This window comes from Globicephala melas, chromosome 2 (genome assembly GCF_963455315.2).
Source record: "Globicephala melas chromosome 2, mGloMel1.2, whole genome shotgun sequence".
Taxonomy (NCBI): domain Eukaryota; kingdom Metazoa; phylum Chordata; class Mammalia; order Artiodactyla; family Delphinidae; genus Globicephala; species Globicephala melas.
This window is the reverse complement of record NC_083315.2, coordinates 50,991,996-51,012,573: the sequence shown is the minus strand read 5'-3', so window position 1 is coordinate 51,012,573 and position 20,578 is coordinate 50,991,996. Positions and strand designations below refer to the sequence as shown.

At 48.3% G+C, this 20,578-nt stretch overlaps 1 protein-coding gene across 1 annotated transcript in view; it reads right to left on the bottom strand.

Moving 5' to 3' along the window:
* ALDH1A3 (aldehyde dehydrogenase 1 family member A3) overlaps positions 1-11,773 on the bottom strand; it is a 36,024-nt gene extending 24,251 nt beyond the window's left edge. Inside the window, exons 1-3 of the mRNA XM_030873108.3 lie at positions 11,533-11,773; positions 5,868-5,972; positions 3,588-3,728 (exon numbers count right to left, since the gene is read on the bottom strand). Coding sequence (XP_030728968.1) covers positions 3,588-3,728; positions 5,868-5,972; positions 11,533-11,631 — 345 coding nt within the window. The 5' untranslated portion in view covers positions 11,632-11,773. The remainder of the gene's footprint in view (positions 1-3,587; positions 3,729-5,867; positions 5,973-11,532) is intronic.
* Positions 11,774-20,578: the final 8,805 nt, after the last annotated feature.

The following is a 20,578-nucleotide window of genomic DNA, read 5'->3' as shown; positions in this document are numbered from 1 at the left end:
ACTCTATCTTTGCTTCAGGAATGAACCAAGAATTCTCTGAACAGGAGGCAACCACTTTCCTAGCTGAGTGGCCTTGGCAAGTCCCTGAATCTCTCCCTACCTCAGTTTCCTCATCTGCAAAACAACAACAATAACAGTAATGGCACCTACCTCATAAAGCACTAACAGCACTGTCCTATACATAAAGCACTAACAGCACTGTCCACTGCTCAAATGATAATTAACAGCTCTGACTATTGTTGTCATTTTCCCTTTTAGGGCCAGACAGGTGCTCCACAATCCTCAGCTGGGGACAGCAAGGAGACAGGGCTGTGTGTTGCTAGAGATGACAGGGCTGGTCTGGGTCTCCGGTGTGTCTCACCCCTGGCAGATGCTGCTCAGGGACCGAGTCAGGACGGTGTGACAGCCAGTACACTGTACCTTTGGCTCCTAGTGATTTACATGCTAAGCTGGAACTTGCATTTTCCCAGGGGAAACCCAACAATTGCAAATAATGCCAAAATTCTCCAGGGCCCAGCTGTTCCATACAGCATCCACATGTCTGTCAGTGGAACGGGGAGTTTACTCTTGGCCCTTTTCTGGGACGGGAGAGAAAGGCAGGAGACTGGGACAGAGCTTTGTGGGGACGTGCGAGGCCTGGAGCTACTGCCCACATCCAGCCCTGGCTTACCCTCTCTGGCTGGATAAACTAGGACAGATTACCTAAACTCTCTGGGCCTCAGCATTCTCCAAATAGGATAATAAATACTACAGGTCAAGTGCCCACAATAAGCCTGGTACCTGATGAGCATTCAACAAGCATTGACTGTTTTTTATTATTAACTTAGTCACGTTTGTTTACTGGAATGACAACAGGAATTTGCCAGGTTGGTGTTATGGAATTTGTCCAAGCAAAACTGGGTCACAACAGGTTTAGAAAGGAAGTTCTTTAAAAAAATAAAAATCAAAAAAGATTCGCAGGTGAGTACACAGGCCTGAATCTGAGAGATCAAGTGTTAGCTACTCATTGGGACTTCTACACAATTATTGTGTCTGGACCATGTGGGAACCACAGCTGCTTCTAAGTTTATTTCTTTTAACATTTTAGGAGAAAAATATGCCTTTTGAAAAATTAACACATGGTAACCCTCAGATACTAAAGAATGAAGGAAAAGTGCTGTGGGACATGCCTCAGATGCCCCAGTGCCAAGGCTTAAATGAGGGGCTCAGAAGTGGGGCTCTGCTTGAGAAGACAGCAAACAGGGACAGCCCCTATTTCGAGGCTCCCAAGATGAGCGCCCGAAGTGCCAGAGTCTGGGTGCAGGTGCTTTAGTGAGGGGAGAGAGCTGAGGCTGCTGGATCTGCCACATGGTCTCCAAACACTGAACACAAAGTAACTGCCCAGCTCTGTCAAAGCCACCAAACTGGCAAGAGAACATGATGGAAAGCGGCACTTTGTGCGGGAGAATGCAGGAAAACCCCATCAAGGGCGTCCCGTGATGTGGTCTGGGTTTTAAAAACTGTATTTGCCAGTCATTCTCTTGTCCCTTTCACAATGTGGCGAAGAACTGGATCTTATTTCTTGTGGGCAGCGAGGTCAGATGGCAGAGGGGACTTGCTCTATGTGCTTTAACACCAGTCTTGCCAGGACAGCCAGGAGGGCTGAAGGTAAAGGTGGCCTTGAAGCCACTGCTCCCCAAGATGATACTGACACTTGAGGACAGGGTGGGGAGGGTGCCCAGGCACATCCTCTCCCGCCTGCTATTAGTCCTCACGGACATTGCAGACCGATGAGCTCATGCTGGGTGAAAACAGAAATGTTTTTGAAGAAGCCAGTTTGGCAGCTTGAGAGTTGAGACTGGCTTTCATTGCAGGAAGAAACCAGAGGCTCTACGGAGAGAGACGCTGACCCTGGGAGGGAGCTCTTCTCATCCGGGTTCAGGCTGGCCAGCTGGGGAGGGCGGAAGGAAGGTGCAGTTCTCTCTGTGTGGATGCACCCTCAGGGCAACGCACCCCAGAGGAGCACCCGAAATGTAGTTTCTCCACCCTCCACCCCAAGACACACACTCAGGGTCAAGAGCAATTTCAGAGTCCTAGCTGGCACTGACTGACCTCCATGCAGGTGTCCACTTGACTACTCATTCCCAGCATCAGATCAAGAAAGGAAAAAACCATTTTTCCAAATCAGAGACCAAAAAGGAGATTTCCTTTCCTACCAGCTGGGCCTCCAGGTCTGGGGCAAGTTTTACACAGGAGTCTGAGCCATATGAGGGCTGTGTGTGCAGGCTGCAAAGGACCTCAAGGCACAAGGAGGCCCCAAGATTTCCTCTAATCAAGCACCCACCGCAAGACCAAAAGAAGGTCTGAGGATCTCGTTCAATTCTGTACTTACAACTCCTAAATGTCTTCATAGCCCATCTCATGAGAGCAGGCCAACCTCATGCAGTGGGATGAATAAAGATCCCCGTTTTGCAGCTGGGGAACTAAGGTGCTAGAAATTTGCTGGCCAGGAGAACAAGTAGCTGAGGTTAGAACCTGGGTCTTCAGATAGCATTTTATATATATATATATATATATATATATATATATATATATTTTTTTTTTTTTTTTTTTTTTTGCGGTACGTGGGCCTCTCACTGTTGTGGCCTCTCCCGTTGCAGAGCACACGCTCCGGATGCACAGGCTCAGCGGCCATGGCTCACGGGCCTAGCCGCTTCGCGGCATGTGGGATCTTCCCCAACCGGTGCACGAACCCGTGTCCCCTGCATCAGCAGGCGGACTTTCAACCACTGCGCCACCAGGGAAGCCTGAGATAGCATTACTAATAATAGCTATCATCTATTTAGTGCTTACTGCATGACAGGGACTGCTAAGGATTTTAAATGGATCGTTCTCACAAGACTCAGATATCATTATTTGTGATATTGTCCATGAAGAAACATATGCTCAGGGAGGTTAAGCAACTTGTCCAAAGTCACACAGCTAGTAAGTGGCAGAGCTGGGGTTTGAACCTAGGTCTTTCATACTCTGAGGTTTCCTATAGCTAGGTTATCCTGCCCTCACCATCACTCCACACACACTCACCACTGCCCATTTCAGGGGTGAAATAGGGGTGATTTTTAAGCTATATGGGGACACTTTTTCTATGTCAAGTGGTAGCATTTATTTTAATAAGTATTAGAAAAAATACACCACCACATTAAACCTGTAATTTCATGGATACTGTCACTTAGGATGAGGTTAAATTTCACTTTAAAAGGGAGTTCACGTAAGAAAACAAGTTAAGTTCATAACTGTGCAGGTGGGTCCAGGATACAGCCCAGCCCAGCCTAGCTGTCTGTGAACATCTCAAGTCTGGGAACCACTAATGGAGCTGAACTTCCTCCAGGCCAAGAAGATGAGCTGCAAGGGACAAAAGTCTGACTTCAAAACAAAAAGTATGCGTCCAATAGCACAGATGCCTGCCTATGGCCGGAAAACCACACCTCAAAGGACCAAAACACCGCCACACAAAACAACACCCTAGGTCCTTTCTCCCACACTCTGAGGGGGGTGGGCCCTCGGGGAGGCTGGCTGGCCCCACGCCTCCCCTGTGTGCATGTACTCACGGCCAGGACGGCGCGGTCCCTCTCCATGAGATCCGCCAGTTGGTGCAGCAGCCGGCCGCGGCTTAGGGCATCCAGCCGGCGCCACGGCGAGCCTCTCTGGAAGGCGGCTTGTGCAGCCTCCACGGCCTTGTCTACGTCGAGCTGCACGGCCGAAACAATAGAGAGAGTGTGTCACCTTTTGCTGAGGGCTCAGCTGTCAGAGAACAGCAGAGTCTCCGCCCGCTGCAGAGGAAGGAGGGGTGGCAGGCAGCTCAGAGCAAAAGCTAGGTTTCCAATCACTTTAATGGCTGGGGGCTTTCAAGTGTTTTTTTTCTTCTTTATATATTAAGTCTTTCAAGTTTTCTACAATGGCCAAAGATTAACTTTCCTTCTGATTATGCAAAGCATTTAAAATAGTCATAAAACCACTGACCTTAATTATTTTTCTTGGTGACCAAAGTAGGAAAAGATCATCTACTTGCTATCTCAGTGTGGATACAAACACACTCCCACAGCTCACCAATTAGGTGGGAAATGTCTGTCTTGGCATTTTACTCCAGCTGAGGACTGCAGTCCAATAGCAAGAACGGGGGTACGAGTCCTCCTCTGGATCTCAGAACTGACCACACTGAAAAAGTCCCTAGATGGGGAGGATCAGGGACTTTTTCTCCCTTTAGCCTCACTTCACCTACCCTCTGAGGGCAGAACTGTGATGATTTTATAGAAAAAGAACTGGATCATCTATGCACTGATAGAAGAATTACAATCAAAACTTGTTCTTTACTGGGAAAGAATGAGAGCTGTTTAGAGTAATGACACCCATTCTTTTTAAATTTTTATTTATTGTTATTTTTTTGGCCATGCCACGAGGCATGCAGGATCTTAGTTCCCCAACCAGGAATCAGACCCAGGTTCCCTGCAGTGGAAGCGCCTAGTCCTAACCACTGGACAGCCAGGGAATTCCCTGACACCCATTCTTATGTTCAGGAAAATGGGGTTTGAGGCTCTGGTTGCTGATGGGCAGGGGCTCACCCCCCAGGTCCCTCTGAGCCTCTCTTCCTTAGGGAGGTGCAGCCAGCAGTGGACACCTGGCACCAGTCAAGAGGGATACTCCACCAAGATTCTGTGTCTCCAAAGTGGGCTTGGAGGTGAGCAGAAGCTTTGGCAAGGGAGATATTAGGTCTTTGAATTCCTTGTCCCAGGCTCTGGAGTGGAGGCCAGGACCTCTCCAGATGCAGGAACAGGGCAGCCTCTGTCTTCTGGTGCTTGGAACAGTCACTGGGACCATGGGACGAGCCAGAGCCAGGGGCAGGGATCTTACTCTCCTCCCTGATACCTGTATACTGCACCTGGGAGTCCTGCTCTGCATCATGCTCCACCCCTACACCTTCACATCTTCACACGAGCTCCTCAGTGCTAGTATCTTTGTAAACAGAGCTTAGCATGGGGCGCTGCACATCGGAGGGTATGTATAGGTGGAAACACTCTGCATTGCATACCTATCACAAAACCATCACTAGCAGGATCAAATTCAAGCCTATTTTACACATGTGTCATTCATCCTGTTCACATTCAACATTACCTACACACTTAAGAACATCAGATGAGTACTCTAGTGGTTGAGGAGAGGGTTACGTTTCCCTTCGCTCCTTACAAAAGCAGTACCTTCAACCTTTCCCCCAATGATACATATTCAAAAGATACTTTATGGTTTGAAATGTATCAAGGACACCTCCAGAAGTCCCTTAGCTTTATATATAATAATATATATCATATATAATGTATACATATAATATAGCTTATAAAATATACCCTGCACTATCAAATACGGTTATAGACTATAGCTTTACAAGATAATTTAAGTTTCTGGTAGAAAAGAAATCTGGCAGTTGCATGACATTATTACTTCTGCATGACTTAGCAAGTCGTTCTTCCTTCAAGTCTTTTTTTTTTTTAAAGTGTCTCCTGCCAGAATGCTGCATTTGGTGAAACACAACAGCCGGAAATGCTTTCTGGAAAGATTATTTAATGCCACCAGTATCAAACAGTTGATAAAAACCTTTCCTTAAGCCACGTGAAAGGGATAGCTGAGGTCATCCTCGTAGATGGAGAAACATCTATCAAAGGAGAGTGACTCTGCAGCACATCGTCCCTAATTGATCCCATTCTGGGCCAAGTGTCTGAGAAGCAGCTCGCTTAGGTCCAATCTCAGTGTGGGCCAGTTCTGCCTTATAACTCAGCTGAAGCGTTTCCTTTTCCTCTAGTGATCTGTAATTGAATTACTGGAGGGGGGGCACCCACCTTATCTCCTTCTTCCACTTCACATATTTTCTCTAGAGTTGAAGGGTTATATGTGGCAAACTTTTTTCCACTCTTGGATTCGTTCCATTCATTGTTGATGAATATCTAACCAGGAAAGGAAGTTGTAATGCATTAGGCTTAAATCAAAATCATATAATTCCAACATACTGAGGACCTTAGGTAACGTCTTTTCCTTCTGTCCCTCCAACCTACCTGTCTGCCTTTTTTATAGGTAGGACCTGGAAGGGGGATGGAGCCACATGCCCAACCGGGAGCACACTCAGAATTAGAATCCAAGTCTCCTGACTTTTAATACATTTTCAGAGAACTACATTTTGTCACAATAAAACTAATTTAGAATTTTTTTCTAAAATATTCTCTCGGCTTCCCTGGTGGCGCAGTGGTTGAGAGTCCGCCTGCCGATGCGGGAGACACGGGTTCGTGCCCCGGTCCGGGAAGATCCCACGTGCTGCGGAGTGGCTGAGCCTGTGAGCCATGGCCGCTGGGCCTGCGCGTCCGGAGCCTGTGCTCCGCAGCGGGAGAGGCCAAAACGGTGAGAGGCCCGCGTACCGCAAAAAAAAAAAAAAAAAAAAAAAATGTAAAATATTCTCTCTCTCTTTTTTTTTTTCCGGTACGCGGGCCTCTCACTGTTGTGGCCTCTCCCGTTGCGGAGCACAGGCTCCGGATGTGCCGGCTGAGCGGCCATGGCTCACGGGGCCCAGCTGCTCCGCGGCATGTGGGATCTTCCCGAACCGGGGCACGAATCCGTGTCCCCTGCATCGTTAGGCGGACTCTCAACCACTGTGCCACCAGGGAAGCTCTCTCTCTCTTTTTTTAAACAATAAGATGGATTCACAGGGAAATAGCAGGGTTAGTTACATAAAGGGTATAAGTTGAATTTTACACACTCAGCAAGTTCAGGGGAAGATTAAACATGCATATATATATGTGTGTGTGTGTGTGTGTGTGTATATATATATATATATATATATATACACACACACATATATATATGTGTATATATATATATGGTGCCAAGAAATCCACCTGTCCCTGAAGAGTATGTCAGCAGTGAGCACTACCTTCTCCCTCTTTCCTGCTGCAAGCCCCAGCCAGATCACCAAGGAACTGGCATTATACAAGGATCTTACTATAACCCTTTAGCCTTCATTAATGCACATCAGCCCCCCTCCCCCATTCCCTTTAAAATGTCTATTTTCATGTTGGGCTTAATAAAAGCCAGTATTGGAATACAAAGATAAATATCTGTGTTAGGAAATGTTCTGGTTATATTAACATATGTAGCAAATAACGGCTTATATCCAGAACCAAAGAATTAACTCACAAAAATCACTTAGTTCAGAGACTCAGTTATCTAGAACACAGCCGAGAATAGAGACATTAAAAAGAAAAAGACATCATGAGCAAACTAAAAAGAATTCACAAGTCCATGCACTGAAATGTGTGTACTATTTACTCTTAGTTTACCCTAAGTTCTAACTGCCTTAAAAAAGCATTAAAAGAGCCGGCTTTTGGGAAAGAACTAGGAACAGAGGTAACAGATAATACATAAAACATGTTCTGACAGAATGGAGGTCCTGGCTACCCAGTGAGAGGACAGGCAATCTCCTGCTGTACCAGCTTGGGACACCTTTGTCATCAGAGCCCATCGTGGCATCAGAGAGACCCCAGTCACAAACATGACTGATATGCTTTAGAAGCATTTCCATCAAGTAAAATGCCATCAATAATTTCTAAGTACAGAATTAGCTCATCAGATTCCATCTCTATATCTATATGCATATGTTTATATGCACATCTCTATACGCATTTATTCTATCTCTATATCTATATGCATATCTTTGAGTCATTTAAAGGGAGAATTGCATCACTACAAGGATTAATTTCAATGACTGTGAATTTCATTCATTCGGAATACTTGACTCCCCAGTGAGGATGGATTAGAGGGGAGCCAACTCATCCAGTGTGCAACCTGACTATGTTCTCTGTCCTGGGCTGTCCTGTAAAAAATCCTAAGCTCACAGGGAAGGAAGCCCGCTCTGGGAAGCCACTGGTGCACTGTTTTGATAACTCTCCCTGGAAAGCAGGGAAATTTGACTGCAGTGGGGACAATGCACAGAAGGCCAGCTCTGGCTGGGCAGGTGGGCAGAGGGCCCCTGCCTCCCTGTGTGGGGTCCAGAGCTGAGAGTGACCCTCGACCGTGGGATGTGCCCATCTGACTTCTGGAAGCTCAGCGCCTTCAACGTGAGGCCAGGCCCCCAGGGAAGCGCGCGGAAAAGGCCAGGCTACAATTACAGGTTTATTCTTCCAGCTGAAACCAAATCCAAGAGTTCACTTTTGCCATCCAGCAAGCAATCACTCGGTAACAGTGAGAAATTAATAAGTAGAGAAGAGGAGTTAAGTTAGCGTGGGGAGGAAAGTGCAGCCAGGAAGAGAGGCCCATTTGTCGGAAGATGAAATTTCGTGGGTTAGATAATAGAGACTGTCAGTGAAAACTGCTGATTCTAGGACCTTCCTGGTATCAATTCCAAGGAGGAGGGAAAATGAGAAGGTGGTAGAAGAGAATATAAATAAGGGGATAAAAACAGATTGCAATGATCAGATGTCTGTTATACTTCATCTCCAAGCATGCTCCTCCAAAAAAAAAAAAAAAAATTACTTGGTCGTTCATGACATTGATCCATAGTCCTTTCTAACCAGCAACTTAAAAAAAATTCAGACGGCTCAACTCTACTCATATTTTCCCATCACAATGTTTCTAATTTAGCAAAAATTTTTTCTTTATACTACATTAGTAAGTAATTTTGTAAGTGGTTTCTACTGTTGCTTTTTCTCTCCAATAAAAGAAAACAAAAACACAAATGAGGAAGGGGTAAGTGTGGCCTACCAATTATGCTGGCTGTATTGTTTTGAACCCCAAAACAGGAAAATGGGTCTAGAAAAAAACTGTTCCCCTTGACTTGTGAATTGGTATGAAACAAAACTTATAGAGGAATAAAATTATGTTACATTGAGTGGATGGGACTCACATTTTGAAGGAATGGAATGGTATACCATCCAGACTGAGCTGGAAAACCACAGCTATTGTCAAGATACGGATGCCCCAGAAGAGGCGAAGGTGGTGGTCACACAAGTGAGTTCTGCTGACGCCACTTACAGAAGCTTCCATTGGACCTCAGCTATACTCAAAAGGAGCATATTTTCAGAAAAGGAAATCTGAGTGAATTTTATTTTTCATTAAAGAGATCATAAAAACCAGTGTTTTAATGAGCCAGAAAATCTTAAAAAAGAATTTCTGCTACTGGAAGGAAAAGAAGGGGCCCTATGAAGTGAAAGGGGCTGCTACCCTCTGAGACCTATGTGGGGGTTTTGGGGGGGACGGCCCCTCACCAAAATCACAGAGCAGAGCCCAGTGTTAAAACATGAGAACAAAGGAATTTCGTCCTTCTGGAGTCTGGACTTACCCTGGGAAATGGTCCCCCAAGGCTGGGGCTCAGACCCACCATTTCCAGCTTGTCCTCCATTAACAAGAAGTACCATGAGTCAGGTTTGAAAAATAACAGACTGTTACTGCTCACACACTCCACAGCCAGGGGGCCTCGGGGGCCTCGGGGGGTCTCGATACTGTAGTTCTGTTTCTCCCGCTTCTTTCCTCAGCCCTGTGGGCTGCCTCTGCAGCCAGGGGCTCCCTAAGCATTGCTTGCCTGGGCTCCCCACCCTCAGTCACAACCACACAGGCTGCCCCAACCCCACAACTGCTAGGAGGAGGCCTCTGTGGAGATGGGCCTGGAGCAAGGACAGAGAGACAGAGGCCTTGCCCTCCAGATGAAAGGAAGGTACAGCAGCCTACTGTCAGGCTGCCGCAGTCATCATTGCCTAGGAGCCACTAAGGATCCTGGCTCTCCAGCCCCCTCCATCTCATGCCCTTCCCTCAGCCTTAGTCACAACCCGTTCTGTTCCACTAAGAAGAGGGGGCAGCCAGCAGGACAACAAACACCGGTCACTCTGTGAATGTGCTAAAATCCACCTCTCTACTTAAAGGCTGCATTTACACTTGTGAAGGGGCAGAAAGAACTGCAGACAGAGAGGTAACTTTCCATATGTGGCTCCATTGCTCTGATAGCACTAAAAAAATGTAAAAAGGAATAGGAAAATAATATATGTATTTTCTGGTTTCTATACTGTTTTTTAAAATCCAACAAAACAAAAATAAAACAAAACGCTACTACCACCAACAACAGGTGACCACCACGAGTGATAGGGGCTAAAAAAATTTAGGTACTATTTTCACTGTTCCCAGAATATGAGTTGGAATTTGCACTTTGAAGCTGATACTACTTAGGAAATTACATTAAAAATAATCTCCATCGAAGTGTCTCTGTTGGTTACAGAGCCCTCTGGAAACAGTTAATTTTAATGTCATGTGATCAGAGGTCCAGTCGACAATAAGCGCCAAGAGATCAAAATCTGAAGGCCACACATAGTGGCCCACAACTTTCTCTGCTTGATTAAAACTATTTGAGAGACATAATTGCTACTTGTGAAAGTAAAATTGATGGAGGAATTTTCTAAGTGCTATGTCAGCTGGAGTTGGGGGCAATGGATAAGATGCAAAAATAAAAGGAGACAAACTTGGGCAAAATGAAGCCAACTGTGGCTCTTGGCCTGCACCCCTGAAGTGCCCCCAGAGCCAGCCCAACGGCCTCCAAACAGCCTCGGGGTGTCTTCCCACCGGAGGGGACACGCTCCCTGCTGGCAACAGAGCTCCCAGCCCTGCTCAGCCCGGGCTCCAGGCCTCGCCATCTTCCTTTCTGCCCTAGGCAGGTGTTCTCACCGCTTTGCCGGTGCTCCAGCCTCCTAGCCCACAGTGCAAAAAGGACAGCGAGCCTCGGGACTCCGCGGCGCAATGGGGCCCTGCCACCCGCGGTTTCCCAGGCCCAGATCTGAGACCATGATCTGCCAAGACCAAGGTCTCTGGGCTCCGGGACAGTCTCATCAGTGAGCACCTTCCTACTAGCCCTCGTTCTACTGGTAAGCTGGTAAGAGCTAAGCACAGGAGGTGCCCAACTTCTCTCCGCTTGCTCCCGCTGACGTTTCCGGACACTTCCCGAGGCAGCCTGACCTCTCAGGTCGGCTCTTGGTGTTTGCAGGGACCCTCTGACCTCGAAGCTCGACCCCTTCAGCCCCGGAAACTACGCCGCAGGGTCTGCGGGAAGACCACCGCGCCCAAGTCACGGCGCACCACCGCTCGCCTTCAAAGCGGGCCCTGCAGGGGCACGTCGGGGCCGCACCGGGCTTCAGCCTGGCACCGCGCGGCCGCTGCAGAGCCTCCCTCGCCCGGTTTTCGCGCCCGAGAGCCCGTCTGGGGGTGCGAATCTTGGAGTCCCTTTTGGGGGTGCGCGGTGGACTCCCGCCCGGCATGCCCAGTGCTGAACGCTGCTTCGGGAGGGCTCGGCTGAGCGGAGAGGCTCGAGTCACAGGAGCGCCGGGCGAATTCAGCTGAGGGCGCGCCGCCCCAGCTCCCCGCACTCTCGGAGCGGAGCAGCGGGGCTCCTGGCCTGCTGACCCCTGGTCCCCGCCACCGTGGCCGGGCAGCCCAGCGCGGAGCCAGGCGGCCGTCGGGTGGGACGCGAGCCCGTCTCACCTTGGTGAACTTAACCTCCAGGTTGCGCACGGGGCGCGGCAGGGTGGGAGACTTCCTGTCCGGCTGCCCGTTCTCCACGGCCCCGTTGGTGGTGGCCATGGCTCCTCCACGCTCCCGGGTCCGAAGCGCCCGAGTCTTCGGCGCCTGCTCCGGCCTGGGCGGTGCGCAGCCTACTCGCGGGGTGACAGCTCCGCGCCGCTTTATGGAGCGCCCCACGCCTCCCGCCCGAGGGGGCTGTCTAATTGGCTGCAGGACTAGAGGAAGGGAGGGCTGGCGGGAGGGGAGGGGGCCGGCCCGCCTCACCCCACCCCGCCCGCCGCCCCTGCGGGAGCCCGGCCACCCCCCGCCCGGCCACCGCGCCGCGCGCTCCCCGCCCGGGAGGCTGCCCTTGGAGGAGCTCCCGAAACGCCGCCGGGCCCCGGAAGTCCCAGGACTCGGGCAGCGGGCCGGGGCAGGAATCGGGGGCGCGGGGCTGCTGCGCTGGCTGGCAAGTCCGCCCGCGGCACCTGCCGCCCCCGGCCCGCTGACGCTCCGTGCACTCGCCCAACTTCGGTCCGCGCCCCGCGCTCCGGGAAGGCGCGCCCTCCCGCCCGCCCGCTGAGGGCCTTGCGCCGCGTCCGGGGTCGGGGACCCCGCGGGGAGGCCCCGCGTCGCTGCCCACGTGCCTCGGCCTAGAGTCCAGACGCCGGGGCCGGGCTTGCAGGACCGACGTCCGCCGCGCCCCATTCGGCCCGTGCCGGGACTGCGGGCAAGCGGGCGCGGAATCTCCCCCGGCCCTGGGCGTCACACGCCGAGGGGCAGAAGGCTAAGGAAAAGCCTTTGGCCCTTCCTTCCCCGTGCTGTGGCGTCCCAGCGCGGCCAGGCCCCTGACCTTCACAGGCTCACAGCGGGGCTCCAGCCCGAGGCCCTGGGATGCAATTGTTCTGATTTTTTTTTTTAAGGCATACATTATACCTTATTTTTTAAAATAATAATAAACAAAAGAGAAAGCACGTGAGATCTTTGCAGCTTTAAGTGTTGAAGCGCTTATCGCGTAGGTTGCTCAACTTGCCAAGGAAGCACGTCCAGCTCCTCTCAAACGTTCCACCAAAGCCAGCGACTTGCTCCAGGTCCTATCTGAGACATGGAAGCGGCTTCTCATGTATGTTATCCCTCAGGTTTCTGGAACGATGATGTGGGGCATCAACTGGAGGACAAAAGCAGTGGTTTAATCCCCAGAACCCTCAACCCCTCAGTCCATTTCCTTCTGTGAGTAATCTCAAGTGCCAAGCAATGCGGACACTCCTTACTGTCCTGAGGCTCCTTCTGTTTGTTTTGGGGCTCTCAGTGTCCATCTCTACCCTCTCTCTCCTTCCTCACTGCAATGCTGCTGAGTGTCCTGGATAGTGGAATAAGCTTTTAAACTTTTGCAAACCTGTCATCAGACCACCTGCCTTCTGGGAATGTAAGGGTCCTATGCTGTTGTGGCTTAGAATGCACAGGTGAAGCAGGGAAAGGGGATAATGGGTCCCCCGGGGCTGACCGACATCAGTGAGTCTGTTCTTGATGCCAGGTTTACTGACACTGATGAGTCCCAGAACAATGCTGTCTCTTTCCTTAGCTGCTCCTGCAAGTCCCTGGGCTCCCTGTCTTGCCTGGCTGGCCCTGTGGCCCCCACTCAGGCCTCTTGGAAACATGTGGGCAGATGTCTCATGCCAGGGCCTCTACCTGGATGTTGAGCCCCAGCGTCTGGGTGCATGGGCCCAGCAGGGCCTGCAGGGTCTGGAGGCAGACCCTCCTGACCAGCAGCAGTTGGCCTTGGGGGCCAACAACCTCACCTGTGGCTCCTCCTGTTGACATCCACCCACATGATCTTGGGAACCTGGGATCAGAGTGGGGTACTCAGCCATAGGAGGCGGCTCCCAGAGAGCAGGTTAGGAGGATGGGCCTGGCTCGAGATTTGTTCAGACCAGCAGGCTACCTCTGCTCCCGTCTTGCCACTCAGTAGGAGGGATGAAAGCAAGATGCTCTTCTCCCCATTTTACGGGTAAGTAAACAGAGGCATGCAGATACTTGTACCAGACATCACCTGCAGTGGAGGAACCAAGGCCAGACTGTGTGGGTGGATGGTGCAGGGTGTGGAGGAGGGATTTCTCTTACCTTCCTCTGCACCCTTCTTTCACCAAGGGCAGCACCTGTCTATTGTGGCCCCATGTCACTGGGGCAGCAGAGAGCACAGCAAACGTATAGGTGCAAAATGATAGCAGCATCCCTCCAGGTGTGCCTTGTATAAAAATCAAACCCTTAGGTACCAGCCTCAGAGGTGGTGACTATAGGTGCCAGGAAAGGAGGAAGGACTGTTTTCTCCCATTATCAGCCATTGGATGTCTGGGCGGCAGGGGGATTGTCTGAACATCTAAGGCTTTAGAGGCCCAACCCTTCTGACCACATCCCTGACCTGGATTCCAGCTGTGTGCCCTTCGGTTGTACACTTCACTCTGAGCTTTGGTTTCTTTTTCCATAAAATAATCTCACTTTATAGTGTTTAGGGAAGCTAAAGTAAGAAAATGGTGATTTATAAGCTGTAAAGTGCTGTATACATTTTCCTATTCTTCCTTGAGATTGATTCCTCTTAGTAGGCTTTCTTCTGGGAAGTTAGCAAGTCTCCCTGGCTTCTCTCTGGCTTCCACCAACTTCCCTGGTCAAGCAGTAGTCACTCAGCTAATTTCATTGTAAAAATAGCATTTGTATTTTGTATTCAACTCTGTGGTGGTGCTACTGCTGTCTGCTGCTTGGCTTCTTGGCATCTCAAATTATGTAAGTCCAGGACATCTCATGCTGAGGGCTTACTAGTTTGATGAACATTTAATAAAAATAATCATGAATAAAGATGAGATAAAAGACTGAGATAAAATTTAAGTTAGATATTCCACCCCCTCCAAAATCTCAACCTAATTCATTTTTAAATGCATAAACCTTGTAGGAGATATTGAGGTCTGTAGCAAATGTAATTCATAATGATAAGGAGAATGATAATAATGGAACTCCTTTTTGTTTTACCTCATTTCCAGTCTGGTACCTAAGCCTTACTAGGGGTTCCCAGAGGCCTGCTCCAGAGCAGGTGGCCAGCTGCAGAGCTGCCTCCCACAGGCCACTCACCTTACCCAGCACCCAGGAGTCAACGTCAGCCTCCAGGACCTGGGCGTGTGGGAGCCTTTCATGGAAAGCCAGGCTCCTTGGGTGAAGGCGGTTCTCTAAAGAAGGGAAACGTGTGGCCCTTCAGTGCAAGTGACCTCACCTCAGTTTGCTTGGCTAAAAACTGGGCTGACGGGGTGAGGAAAGACTTTACTGCGAGCACCTCCCAATTGGTGTCAATGGAGTGGATGCCACGTTTCGTGTGTATTGTTCAATGTTGCCCAAATTTGACTTGAGTAGGGGACTACTTGCCTTTCAGGCTCCCTGTAACTTAAGACCCCCATACTACTACATTATTCTCTCCTCAGGGAACATGTAAACACATCTGCTTTCCTGCAAGATTTCATCAGTGATGACACCAGAGGCAGGAACGCCCAGGCCTGAGGAAGATGAGCCAGCTGACACCCAACCCCTCCAGCCCCTCTAGTCCTTTCTGGCCTTGAGGGAAGATCTTCCACACACAATATTGATCTGGGGTAAATCAGTTTTAGTCCAGGCAGAGGCAGAGAACTAAGTACCTAAAAGCAAAGAAGACACCTCAGAATCTTTGTGGATCAGGCCTTGATTAGGTCTCACACACTCAGCCTGACAGTTCATGGCTCCCAGGATTTTCTCCTGGTCCACCTTCTACCAATAACTGCTGTGATTAAGAGTTATGAAAAGGGCAGGAGAGAGCATGGCAGGTAAGGTAGAGACAACTGGTTGACCACCCAGTTCTTCACTTTTTTCTTGCTGGTAGAACTTTATATTATTGAAGGCAGCAATGTGCTTTGATAAAACATATTTTCCAGGCTCTCTGGTAGACAGTAGTTGTTAATTAGATATAAGCCAAAGTCTTTGGTTTGGGCTTCTAAAGAAGCTCGTTACATGGGACTGAGTCAGCTGAGAGGCTCTTCTTTCTTCCTGCTGCCTGGAACATAGACATAAGGGCTGGGCCTCCATCAGCCGTCTTGTGACCATAAAGCAATGCTGAGAATGGAAGTTGTATGATAAGGAGGTTGAAGCAGGCATACAGGAAGAGCCCAAGTCCTTGATGACCCTGGAACTAGGCTTTATGCCCTGGATTTCCTTTCTTGGATTTCTTACATGTGAGCAAAGTGTAAATCCCTGTCTTATTTAAGCTTGCTATTTGGGCTTTCTGCTACATGTGGCTGAACCTCATTACTAAGTGACACAGCTGGCTATTTAAACCATGCCCCAACACCATGACTAGAAAAACAAACTTCTAAACTCAACTGGAATAATTATGTCATGTTTGTATAGAAAGAGCAGCACGTTTAAAAAAAGTCTTATCACCATCTGTACTTTTTTGGCTTTAATCAAATGCTCTGAACATTCTGTGCTCAGGTTTACAGTAAAATTTTTTGAAAAGACAAAACTAACCCTGGGATAGAATAAATGAAGCTAGCTCATTGATTCATCTACAGATTTAACTGCCTAAATTGGATGGTGAGGTCCTATCTATGGAAGAGAGACCTTTTGTTGCAAAGGCCCTCATGGGGCTGGGCAGGTAGCCCACCTTTCTATGGTGCCCGTGGGTGTTAGCTGTTGTGGCTTCACTCTCCAGCCTGCTGAGGAAGGTACCAGCACTCAGAAAGCTGATGGGACTGCACGGGTCCTGGGCCACCCAGACCTGGAAGCTGCTTGACCAGGCCAGCACTTGATCCAGGCAGCAAGAAGTCAGACTTTTGGCTTTAAAGCACATAAAATGTCACCACATGTAATCACTGCATCTCACTTGTAATACTCTACACATCTTAGTACCGCCACCGGACTTCCTCAGTGACATGAAGATTTGTTTGTAAACTTTCCAACCCTCTTAAAAATTCAGGGATTCTGAGTTCTGAACCAAATTTGAATTATTTGGGCGTTTGAGTTCAATTTACTTCTGACAAAACACACTTCCTGGTTAGAAGGAAAGTTGTTTAAGGGGCTTATAAAAGGGTTCTGGAAGATTCTTGGACACAAAGTGGCTCTCACTAAACAATTGTGCTGAGTTAAGCCGAATTGAATCCGAAACATACATATTAAATTTTCCTTGAAATCCACAGGGGTATAAAAATGTCGGGAAAGGGGGCTTAGCAAGATACAGTTTGCCAAACCCAAAATGTCTGAAAACTAATTTGAGTGTGTTAGTTTGGCGAATCACTCCTGGTCTCATCCATCCTAACCTCACAGTGACAAGATTTTCCTCCTGCCTTTCAGCCAGGAATCCCTATAAAGAAGCATCAATTACCAAAGAATCTTCCTTTGGATTTTTGCCATTACTTGAATCCTGCAGTAGAGAAAGGGTGGGAGAGGTTGTTAAAATCTGTGTTCTCATGAGATGACCTGGGGATTCTCCTGCACTTGTGTTTGTGGTGTAAGAGTTGCTCAGGCAGAGCTCTTGAGGTTCCCCTGTGATTAGAAAGTCTCTAGAAAGTACATCATGTCTTAGCATATGTTTAGGTATGACAGATGGGAAGGCTATTTATGTATACTTTTATCTGGTTTTTTGTTTTTTGATATGGCAGTATGGTGATCCAAACACATCCATCCCACCCTCAGGGGATTAGATTAATTAGTGACCTGTAGCATTTTCAAATTTATGTTTTTCATTATTAAGCATATCTGCAAGCACTGGGCTTGTATTATATTATATATTTTATTTATATTCTATTAATTCTATTATTTATATTAATTATATGTCATATCATATTATCATCAAATACAGTTTATCAGTTAAAAGACGATGGATTGGATAAGGTGTATTTTCTACCAGCAATAGTTAATAAGCTTAAACATTAAGAACAAAACTTGAATTATAGATTTCACATGTTTTAAATGTGCATCTTATAAATTCCATGGACACTTCAATTATTATGAATTTCAGCCCATCTTTTATCCCAGGAAGTGCCAGTCTTTGCACCTGCTAGCAATGTCCAATGATTCCATTGCACTCTTCCAGTTGGCCACTAGATGGGACCAAGCTAAGTAGGAAGTTGCCAGTGAAGTTTTTTCCACTGTGAGAAATAGGACTTTCCCAACTTACAAAGAAATGGTGTTGACATTAGAGTGCCTCAAATTTCAATTGTATCATAGACACAATGCTAGAACTGGAGATTAGTGTACAGGCTAGCCCACAAAAGCCCACTCACTTCTTATTGAGCCTATAAGTGTTCCTGCCTTTTGAGACCAGACACATGTGGGTGTGATTCTTTGCCCAGGGAGTACTCAGACCCGGCACCTGAGCTTTTCAGGCCTCTACTGCCTCTTCTGAAAATGGGAGTCATGGTTCCTTCCCAGATAGGGGGTCGTGGGTTAAACGAGAGAGCAGGTGTGACACACCAAGCACACTTGCAGTGAAACAGACACGAAGACATCACTGCTGCCCAACTCATCATTCATCTGACAGAGCCCTGTCCTGCCTGCCCTCAGCTCCCAACCATCACTCCCACCTGGGTACCCACCCAATCCTCCTCCCTCCCTGTCCCTCACACAGTCAAGACAGCCAAGGACTCTCTAATGGAAATTTGCCAAGAGACTGCAGGAAATAGATTTTTTAATGCTAAAGGATAAACATGTATGAGCCTAGGAGATGGGCCTTGTAAGCATACAGACTGGGTCAGATTCCCACTAAAGCATTTTCTAACCTCTTTATTCAAAACTTCTGGGACTGTTTCCTCACCTGTCAGAAGGGGATGGTGGGACCTCCATCACAGGTCGAGAGACCTAAATGAGATCATGATGTGACACGGCTGGTCTCTGCCTGCTGTGTAGGGGATGCCCCATTTATGCCCCCTGAGACTCTCCTGCTGGGGAGACAGACCCCAGCCCCTTCCTTCAACCCTGGCCAAGCAACTCCCAGGTGGGTGGGCAGCTTTTCAACCCTTCTAGAACCTTCTTCCTGGTTTTCTCCCTGATCAATGCCACAAGTGGCTTTCAGCAGGTCCAGACCTCAGAGACCCTTCTCTGGCTGACTCTAGACCTACTCCCCGTGAAACATTCCCCTTCACATATATTTATGCTTCATCTCATCTTTGCAGACACTTCCTGGGCTCCTTTTAGAAATCTTTTTGGTTTGGGGGCTTCTGCAAGCCAGACTTTGCTCTGACTTGTTTCTCTCTCCTGTTTCATTAGCCACTTATGAGGGCTGACTCTTCTTAATCTTACTAGTCCAGATCAGCCATAAGGTTTCTTTCCCAGGCTGACTGTCAGGCATGAGTAGGGCACTTGTGGCACTGTGCAAAGAAGCATCTCAACTCATCATCAGAGTGGTGATAGATTAGCTATGTCTGCTATGGGCACAGCATGCAGGGAAGCCCTAGAAACCAGCCTTGTCACATTGTATGGTGCACAGGAATCCCCTGGGATGTTGTTAAAATTCAGACTCCATTCATCAGTCTGAGGTGGGGTTCAGGATTCTGCACCACTAACAAGCTACTGACAAGTATCTTAGAAAGTACCCTTCTAGGTTGGCAGCATCACCATCTTCTGGGAGCTTTTTAGAAATGCAGACTCTCAGGCCCTGCCCTAGACCTACAGAGAAAGAATCTGCATGTTAACTGGAGCCCCAGGAGTTTCACATGCACATCATGGCAGGAGAGGGACACCAGGTACCATCTTGTGAAAAGTGCCCCCTGCATCCCCAACCTGAAGCCCACCTTGTCAGGATGGCTGAAATAAGTCCTTCTTCTCTTTCTAGTTGTTACTTTTCAGATTGAAGATGACTTTACGTTTCACTATGAGCCCAAGGAAATTCCAAGAAAATTCTTCAGATGCTCCTACAGCTGCCCCCAAGGGAATGGCTTTGAAGAATTTAAATCAATACAGTTTTACAAGATCAAAGCCCAGAAATACCAGGACAATACTATGAAGAGATTATATTTTCATTACATGGAATACAAATTGCTCTTTATATCCATCTTGAATTCAGGGGCTTGAGGATGGCAGGTTTTAACAGGAAGAAATACAGACTTGGGGAAGGTAGGGGGACTTTTAGGGCACTTTGGTGGTTAGGCCTTGTGCCCATTGGAGGCGCTTGGATGGATATTACTACACCCAGAGGCCCACACTGGGACATGAGACTCCCTTCCCGGGGACAGCAGGTTACAACAAGGTGTTTGCCCAGAATGGCTGAAGTGGTGACATCCAAGGAGCAAGTGTGGCAGTGGATGGTCGAAGCAGGTGGTGGGAGGCCAGAGCATGGAGATGGCAGTGGGCCTCCAGCTTCTTCGTAAGAGCATCAGCTCTAGGCATTGTACATATTCCAACTAAGGGGGTAGCTACATTATAATAAACATATGATTTTGTGTATAGAGAATTATAATTAAGCATCTATTTGTGTAGTCACTGATTCAGTATTGGTCTTCTTTATTAAACTGAGCTCTGTGAAGAAAGGGACACTGTCTAGTCTCTCCACTATTGCCAAGCCAAGTGGCCAACATAGGGGAGGTGCCAAAAAAAAATCACTGAATGTTGAGTCGATGCATTGCTTCCATATTTTATTATGGACTTAGGTGAAGTAAATATTCTCGGGCATCCTGGCTCCAGCAGTTGCTGGCTGTGTGACCTGGGGCAGGCCTCTAAAATTCAGCTTCCTACTCTGTGAAATGGGACAGTTCAGTAGCACACAGCTGTGTAGATGACCTGGTGTTACTGGGCTGTTCTGGAAATGGGCCTCTCCAGGTGAGGGTGCCTGGTCATGCTAGGCATGTGTTCACCCTTCATCTCCTCAAGGAGGGGTTCTCCAATGCCACAGGGCATTCACTGACGAAGGTCAGGGTCTTTTTGCTCCCAATGGGATGGAAAGGAAGGTTGATTAAGGGAAGAGAACTTTTCCTAGTCCAGCCTTTGCTTGGAGATACCCAAGCAAAGGCTGAACTAGGAAGAA